The sequence below is a fragment of the Manduca sexta genome, unplaced genomic scaffold (assembly GCF_014839805.1).
Source record: "Manduca sexta isolate Smith_Timp_Sample1 unplaced genomic scaffold, JHU_Msex_v1.0 HiC_scaffold_1342, whole genome shotgun sequence".
NCBI lineage: Eukaryota > Metazoa > Arthropoda > Insecta > Lepidoptera > Sphingidae > Manduca > Manduca sexta.
Window position 1 is genome coordinate 1 of NW_023592197.1, and position 8,881 is coordinate 8,881.

The following is an 8,881-nucleotide window of genomic DNA, read 5'->3' on the forward strand; positions in this document are numbered from 1 at the left end:
TATTGGTTATACATCAGAATAACACGTGGGCTACAATTTAAAATGTTTTTTTTTGTTTCCTCTATATTGTATAAAATACCCTAATAGGTTAATAGGTATTGTTTATTAGGCATTGAATCATTTTTTAAACATTAACTCATTGTACTTTTACTAAAATATTTACATTGGTCATTTGTGCATGATTACATATTTAAATGATTTCCTTATATTCAATATATTTATTATCTATACTCGAAAACAAATAATGAATTTATCCTGCCCTTTTCCTATGGAGCGACGAACGTCGTTGAAATAATTAAAAATCTATTAAATTTTTTTACAGAATCGTCAGCCTGTATTCTTACCAGCAATGTGTCCGGTCAATGAGTTATTCTATCCGGGAGATCAGAAAGACGATTGGATATGCGATTGCAGACCAGGTTTGTGTACTTATAATAATAATAATATCAGCCCTGTATTATATATTTTCCCACTGTTGGGTATGGGCCACCTCTACTACTGGAAAGGGATTAGGCCTTAGTCCACCACGTTGGCCCAGTGCGGATTGGTAGAGTTCACACACCCCTGAAAATTCCTATAGAGAATTTCTTAGGTATGCAGATTTCTTCACGATGTTTTCCTTCACCATTAAAACTAGCGATAATTCACAAAGAATACACACATATTTTTTAGAAAAGTCAGTGGTGTGTGCCCTTTGGAATTTTAACCTGCAGACATTCGTCTCGGCAGTCCGTTCCACAACCTACTAGGCTATTGACGCTTAGTGTACTTATAGTTCATTATTATTCTAAACAGTCATTTCATAGTATGTTATGACTGAGGAAAACACAGTACTTTTACTATATAACTTATGTTTGTCAAGTGGTCGAAGTTAGATCTTCTAACTGAATATATTTGTAACACATTTATTATATATAATTTTTTCTGCACCGAAATGAGTTTTGTGCCAACTCTCACTATCGTCCGTGCGCGTAATGTGTTTAAATTAGTACAAATCTTCACGTTATAAAATATAAGGTACTACATGTTATCAATAGACAGCATTAATTAGTGATTAAGTTAATAAGTGTTTTGTTTTTTACATTCTCAAACGTTTCGAGTATAATTTTTTTATTACTAAATAAAGTGACAAGTAATGTTTTATAAGTAAGGAGGCTATTTACATAATAAACAGATTTTGACTTTAATTCCTTTTTCCAGCGCACTTGTACCACCCGGCGTCAGATTTGTGCTGGCCAGCTTTCCGACAAGGCCCATGTCCAGAAGGGCAGTATCTAACTTTACCACAAGACTCTCCGATACCAGTATGCCAGAACAATCCATGTGCCATCGACAGGCAAGTACAGTGGAATGGAAAATGCGAGGTTCTAGGGAACTCGGCACCTTGTAACCACTTGTTCCCCACTCCGGCTGCACTAGGAGTCAACGCCACGACACTGGTAGTCAGCTGTGTGCGATTGTCTTTCAATAACCGGTTTACTGAACGCGTTACCACCTCTGTTTGTCCGCCTGGATGCAAAAGGAGCATCAATGGTAAATGTCCTGTTATATATTAATAAATATTAAAAAAATTAATGATGCTTAATTTTATTCATGAAAAGTCAAGCAAATGTCTGAGTAAATCCAAAACTTTTTAGCGTTTAAACAACAAAGCATACGCACCTACCTACAAAATATGGTCCCACTTCGTACAACCCAAATCCACACCCTATTCACTGTTTCTAGACCAGGGTGGTAAATGAACGAGAATATTTGATTGCCAAAATAATAAGTACCTAAATAACCTATGTAGACATTTTGAAACACCTCCCCAAACAAACAAAATTACGATATCAATCAAACGATAAACAAGTTTATAGTTTTCAAGGTTTGATGTAATCGATATTGAACTGTCTTTCATCAAACGGAATCACTCTGTGGACTAAACACCCTTGCACAATGTGGCACCCGCGGCACGCCAGCCCTCACGCCAGCCAAACGTCATGCGTCCAGCCGGTTGCCATGACAACCGCCGCGGCACACGCAACACCTGTCATTAACTGTTTATTTACCAATAATTACTGTAATGGGCAACGTGGTGTCTGTTCACGCTTTCTATGTGCTTTTATCGACGTTTCTGGACACTTGTGGAGAGGTGTAAAGAGGCTTTCAGTCCATTGTATGAAGGTTATGGTTTTATTAATCTGATTTTAAAATAGTGAAGTGAACTGTGCATAGGTCTAAATTATTTTGATTGGTAAGTGATATATATACATATTTTAATAAATAATATCATAGTAATCGTTGCGATTTCAGAACGCTCTTATAATTTACAAATTTAATTACTACCTATTTTTATTTGGGTGATGATACACTGAACAGATTGCGCATGAACGGTAGTAACCACTTAATTTACGAAATTTAATTATTCTTGAGATTGTGAATTTCACATTTTTATGATTCATGTAGAAAGTATAATAATTGATATGTATAACATTTAATATTGCATGAAATATATTTTTAATAAAACAGTAAATAATAATAACTATCCCTTGAAACAGTTACACACGTTTTTTTTATTATATTATATATTTTTTTCTTCAGCTCTACCTAGAGCAATCCTTAAACACAAAATATATTGCATTGATATTAGTTTTTACTTCTTAGTTCTATCGATCATAACACATCCGCATCATTATTATTTTAATATTGTAAGTATAATCTTTAAACTTCTGCAAGTTTTTGCTAATCTCTCCATAATGTAAGGTTCAGATATTTTGCAGAAGTTGACTTCCGCAAGCGATTTACTGTGTAAACAATTACAGCAAATAGACTTGAAAATTTGTAATGGACTGACTGATTAACTAATTATTGAAATATGCGTATATGCATCTGTAAGAATTTGCGCAATATATTGTTGCAAAACTTACTATTCTGAACTTAGCTTAAAAAAGTCAATTAATTTTAAATTAAATAATACCTTGAGTATTTCCCCGAAAACGAGTTCCAAAAAGATTCAAATGTTAATGAGAAGTGACCATCTAAGAAATAAAAACCATTATCTCTGGTAACTAGGGGCTTTTCCGCGGTATTTTCCTTATAGTATATCTATACTATACATAAAGCTGAAGAGTTTGTTTGTTTGAAAGCGCTACTCTAAGGAACTACCGGTTCGAATGAAAAATTTATTTTATAGAAAAGCCTCGATAAATGGGATAGCTCATTTATTGAGGTGGCTATAGGCTATAAATCACCACGCTATGACCAATAGGAGCAGAGTAGTTTTGAAAACTGTTGCAAAAACGAAAAACTTAATTGCGTGCGCCGAGTAAACGGTTAAAATTACGAAAGAAATATGTATGACGGAATTTTTACTCTTAAAAAGTTCTAAGAAATATATTATAAAACAAAGTCCCCCCCCCCCCGCATTTGTCTGCCTGTCGGACACGTTAAACTTAAAAAACTTTCCAACGGATTAAGATAAAATTCGGTATGGAGATAGGACATCCTGAGAACAACATTCACAACTTTCTATCCCGGGAAAATAAAGAGCGTGACGTTTATAACAGAAAACTTTCGCCCGGAAAAACTTTATCACGCGGGCGGAGCTGAAGGTAAAAGGTAGTATAATAATATGTTGTGAAGCAACTTAATGCGTCGTTATGTACTTAAGAAATCCTTAAACATTTATACGCACTCTTTTGCGAGGAATCTGACTCACAAGGTCGTTATTGATCTTTAAAAACGAGGGAACACTACTATTAAATATTCGGTTTATTTTTGTCATTGATGACTTTACAAATTAATTAATAAATTTTTTAAATCGTTAAAACATAATTTATGTGTCATAAAATTAATTGCGGTTTATCATTACAATAATTCTTAAAATGAGTAGAGCAGGTAATTGTTATCCACGAAATTAATATACAGCCAGTCCTTTGTTCTTGGAATCAGCAAAGTTATTTGTTGGATAACATAGCTCTACATTTGTTTATGTTCGCCCATCACAGGGGTGCTTTGCCGGCCACTCAGTTAATTTCCATATAATTGTAAGCGCGTCGGGTGGCGTGCCTGCGTCTATCATGATTGATCGGTGACCCACATTCTGCCACCACTGACCAGCACGAGCCGTGGATGACGTAGCACCGCCAATTTTGATTGCTCGCTCACCACGCGCGACCTTCGCTTCACAACGGAGCCCTATCGGCCATCAGCATCTAGTTAATCTATTTTATTTATGTGTTCGTATTTCAAAAAAGATTTTTTATACATTAATTATAAAATATAACTTTACAGTGGAATGACTTATGTCGCCCTTTCCAAATAATTTTATTTGATTACAATTAAGTATTCAGATCTGAGTCTGCGACCAGAATCAACCATAGATAATTACTTTATTTTTTTTTATATTTAGCTTACCAATATACTTATTTCTTGATTATGGAGGATGAGAGTCTATATTTGGGCCTCGGCCATCCTCTTTGACTGCAGTCAAGATACTATGAGAATTATTGCCATTATTTAAATCTTCATCAAGAAATGTATAACTGTACTCTGTACCCGTACAAATTTATTTAAAACATAAATCAGCACAATGTAATAATTACACGGTTTGTTAGGAACAAAGGGTTTCCCTTGCATTATCCACTTGACGCATCAAATGTTCAGTTTACGTGCGACGGGAGGCAAACATTGCGAGGAGTGCGCATACATAAATGACCTGGCTGCATGTTTTACCGTGACCTATTTTTATACGAGTTGGGAAAACGACTTCAATGCCTATACGGTACATGAAGTGACGTCCTAAAAGAAATGAAAGAGATTATCTCTCAGTCATTATAATTATACCGATTTGTTCGAAATTAGATACACACAGAGTGATCCCGGAACGCGACATCTACATAAGTTACCATGGCGAGCTCACTTATTTTGTAAGGTGGTACGCTATTCGGGCGTCTATTAATATTCTACCCCAAGACCGATTTATTAGGTTAAACTTAAATCGTTCGTAGCCTGAGTTAAGAATCGGTATAAGCTTAATTTGATAAGAGAAAGTAAAATATACAGTTGTTGTTTTGAAGAAAAGAAAATTCCCAATGATAACCGGTAACTTAAATACGCACGCGATGATATATGCGCTAAAGTTATAATGATATATGTTGGGATGCCCCCAAGATAAGATGTGATAATGACACGTGAAATAGCGCACTCTGATTGCGACGTATTTTTACAATGATAAATAATTTTACATAATATGATTTTTTATAATAATTAAACAAAAATAATAAAGTAATTTTCAAGTAGCACCGGCCCTTTTTGAGTCTATATATAAAATACTACTATATAGTTACATCAATAAATCCTACCTGGGATAGCAGGTTTAAAAGAAAATTTTAGTTAACTGTATAAAAAATATATAAGTATTGTAATTTATGTCAGCTAATGGCGATTGATTAAATACTATCTTGAGAATATATGCTTATTAGAATGATAAATAATAAACCCAAATCAAAAGTCAAATCAAAATTAAAGGTGAATACCTTTGCCCAAGTCGATAAAATAAAAGAAAGGATAAAAATAACAAACAAGTAAAAATATTTTTATAACGACAAAATAAACTGTTTTTTCTTATCACTGTTCCTATGTCATATTACCGATTGGTTATGCACATTTAAAATGTTATTTGAACAAATCAGTAACCATAGTTCAAGAATACCCAAAACCTGAAAAGTAATTATTTTGTTAAAACCCATAAAAAAAAGAAATGGCGATACGATGGAAATTACACATAGTGTTTTCAGCACTATAAGATAAGTCTTACGTCATAACTTACAAAGGACTAGTCGCATAAGCACAGAATATAGAATATTAGATACTATTAAGTACATAACACAACACTGACATTCAAATAATGAAGATTCATACAGACACTTGAATGGGTGCGGGGACGAACCGTTGGACGGTCCTCATTAGTAGCCGAATAAGACACCGTTGCACCACGAAGGCTTATAACTGAGGAAAAGAAAATTTTGGGGCCACCAGTAATCTCACAACACTGCCAATCCACGTCAGATTTTTTGTTAATCTATGACATCCGTTCAGTATTTCATTGTATATCGTAATTATTAATTATACTAGCAACATGCCCTTGAGTCCTAATACCTAATAACTTAAAATAATTATTACAAAACCGCACAGTTTAACCTTTCTTTTAGCTATGTAATTAAGTCTCCTTTAAATACCGTAATATAAAAGCAAGTTTATTCCGAGACCAAAAGTTAATGTGCCGTAAGATTTAAAATCCTTTATTGGTCTTTTCGTAGCTATCGAGGCCAGTGGGTCACCACTGGTAAATCTAAGGGAAACTACGGCGAAACACGAGATTCTAAGTGGGCCTTAAGGGTTGCGTGACTTGGTACCTATAATGTGTACGTAAGGAAATGTTATGCGTGAAACATTCTGTAATAACTTTAGCCTACACATAATTATATGTCTGTTAATCGAATTAGGTTGTGATTATGCGAATGATTGTCGCCTAATAGAAGATATCGATGCGATATTGATGCAGATTTGAAACCGCAATAGGTCGTTAAGTTTATCGTTTCTTTACATATCTTGATGAATTATTGCTAAGACGTGTCAAGGATTTACTTAATACATTTTTTAACACTGATAGTCGTCAGACAACGGTCTATCTAAACCGGTAATTCTACGTACATGATTTTTTGCACAGGCTCCTTAATGAATAGATGAACTCTGTCTCATCGGACTATGAGTGTAATGGGACAAAGAGTGTACTTGTGTATTGCGCACACACTTGTGCACTGTAATATGTCCTGTGGACCTGTTTAGGAGGATTCAGATAAACAATAAGTTAGAATTTTCGAAGAAGTATCCTCTAAGCCTTAGAAGATACTTCTCGATTCGAATATTAAATTTAATCTCATCGACTACACTTTTTTGTGGTAGGATATTTGTATCTGCCCAGAAAACGGTCACTATACACTAGGTGCAGAACCCACCATAATGACCCACATAAATGTGTAAGTAGTACCGTGTGGGGTTCCGGGATCAGCTTGTGTATATCCAGCTTCAAACAGGCCGGTATAATATTGTTAACGACAAGGGATAATAGTCTCTCATCAGTCGAGACTCTATCTCCACTCCGCTTACCATCAGGTACAACAGGGTCTCTCTGGCTTCCCCGTATAAGACAACATAACACTGCTTGTATTTAGTATTTTATACACTAAATTAATTAGAATACATTTTTATTTTTAAAACTGAGAAGTTGTATGCTTATACAGTGGGGACTTCCTGAAATCATATTAATGGGTAATGACAGTTCTTAGAACTTTTCCATCATCTTACAGTGACTTTGTTGAAGATCGTTCCGGATTGTACATAGGTATTACGTATGTTCTATTTGTGAGCATAGACTAAAGAAGTATTATAAAATTAATAAGCCATATTTTATATCTTGACGGAATTTAAAAAGGGGTGTTTCAAGTTTAAGGTGTTTATCTGTATATTTGTCAGTGGCATCGTATCTTTGCAAGAAATGATCCCATTTTGATTTGTTTTTTGTTAAAGCTAAGATGGTCTCGATGGTTTTAAACTATAATCCATGATGATATATTCAGATGTTAGAAGATCATCAGCTCTTATTCCTACTTTCTTTAGCGCAAATTTTATCTCATTAATTAAAATACGGATAGTATCTACTAGTTGAAATATATCTGAAAAATGCAATATATGAGTTATTATTTTTAATAATAACTCATATATTCTTGTAGCCCAAATTTTATCAAATAGGATTATTATAAATGTATAATTTGTATTTTTTTTGAATTTGCAATGTGTCCGCTATTAGTTTATCATTTTATTCATACATAGCTGGCATCGCCATATGATATTTATGTTTAATTTCATAAATTTAAGTTATTATTTACAGCATAATTTTGTGAATTAAAAAAAAAAACCTGCTGCAACACGACTAGACTGTCCGATAATACATAGATCTACCATTTACTATGAATGATTTTTTTATATGAAAACATTCGTTCCACTCTGTATGCCGCTAGTTTATAAATTCGCTTATAGATGTTCGTGTTAAATATTTTGGAATAGTAATTTGTTTTAATTTAAACAACATACAATTGATTACAATATCGCTCAGCTGCAATCACGACATTTATATTGTAGGTTGACGCTATTGTATGACCGAACAGGTGGGTCAAGTGAATGTGACATTCAAATACACATAAACCTAATGTTCCTTACATTATGTATTAGATGAGTACGACAGGAATACGGTCATCAAAAAGAAGCAAACGAAAAATTCAAACAGACTCTACAACAGATTACTACTAAGTAAAAATGGTTCAAGGCTACAGGCTAAGCCAAAAGAGATCAGAAGATGATAAATTTACTTCAATAAGACGATTTTAATAATTATTACACAGTACTAATGTTCATAAATCAGTCTATATAATAGTTACCACTTGTACATACCAATCGAAGTGTTAAAACTGTTCAATTAATTTCAACCACAAATACAATGTCCAAGAACCGTTTGAAACAAACAAAAATAGGTGTAGTTAATAATTTAAAGCTTGTTTTGTTTTACAACGACGAGCCCTCTGCGGTTCATAATAATGATTTTCCTGTTTATGTCGTTAAATATAACTGATTGAGAAATATATTTTGAAGAATTAATTGATTTCACTTAAAACAAAATATGATAATATATCTATATGCATATGAACATTATTTTATCTAATTTAAAATTTTGACTGCCTCGGTGGTGTAGTTGTATGCATGCGCGGTACGGCAGCGTTGTGAGGTCCTGCGTTCGAATCCCGGGTCGGGCTAAATAATATTTGGGATTTGCTGCTCAGTA

At 33.8% G+C, this 8,881-nt stretch overlaps 1 protein-coding gene across 1 annotated transcript; it reads left to right on the forward strand.

Moving 5' to 3' along the window:
• Positions 1-295: 295 nt before the first annotated feature.
• Positions 296-1,575, forward strand: LOC119191324. The gene is made up of 2 exons (XM_037445225.1): positions 296-419; positions 1,201-1,575. The coding sequence occupies exons 1-2, from the start codon at positions 350-352 to the stop codon at positions 1,554-1,556; spliced, it is 426 nt and encodes a 141-aa protein (XP_037301122.1). The 5' UTR covers positions 296-349; the 3' UTR covers positions 1,557-1,575.
• The last annotated feature ends 7,306 nt before the right edge of the window (positions 1,576-8,881 follow it).

Excerpts from the sequence above, each read along its gene's own strand:
- LOC119191324 (XM_037445225.1), top strand. The coding sequence starts at position 350 with ATGTGTCCGGTCAATGAGTTATTCTATCCGGGAGATCAGAAAGACGAT. Across the intron at positions 420-1,200 it reads GATATGCGATTGCAGACCAG|CGCACTTGTACCACCCGGCG; the intron begins GTTTGTGTACTT and ends TCCTTTTTCCAG.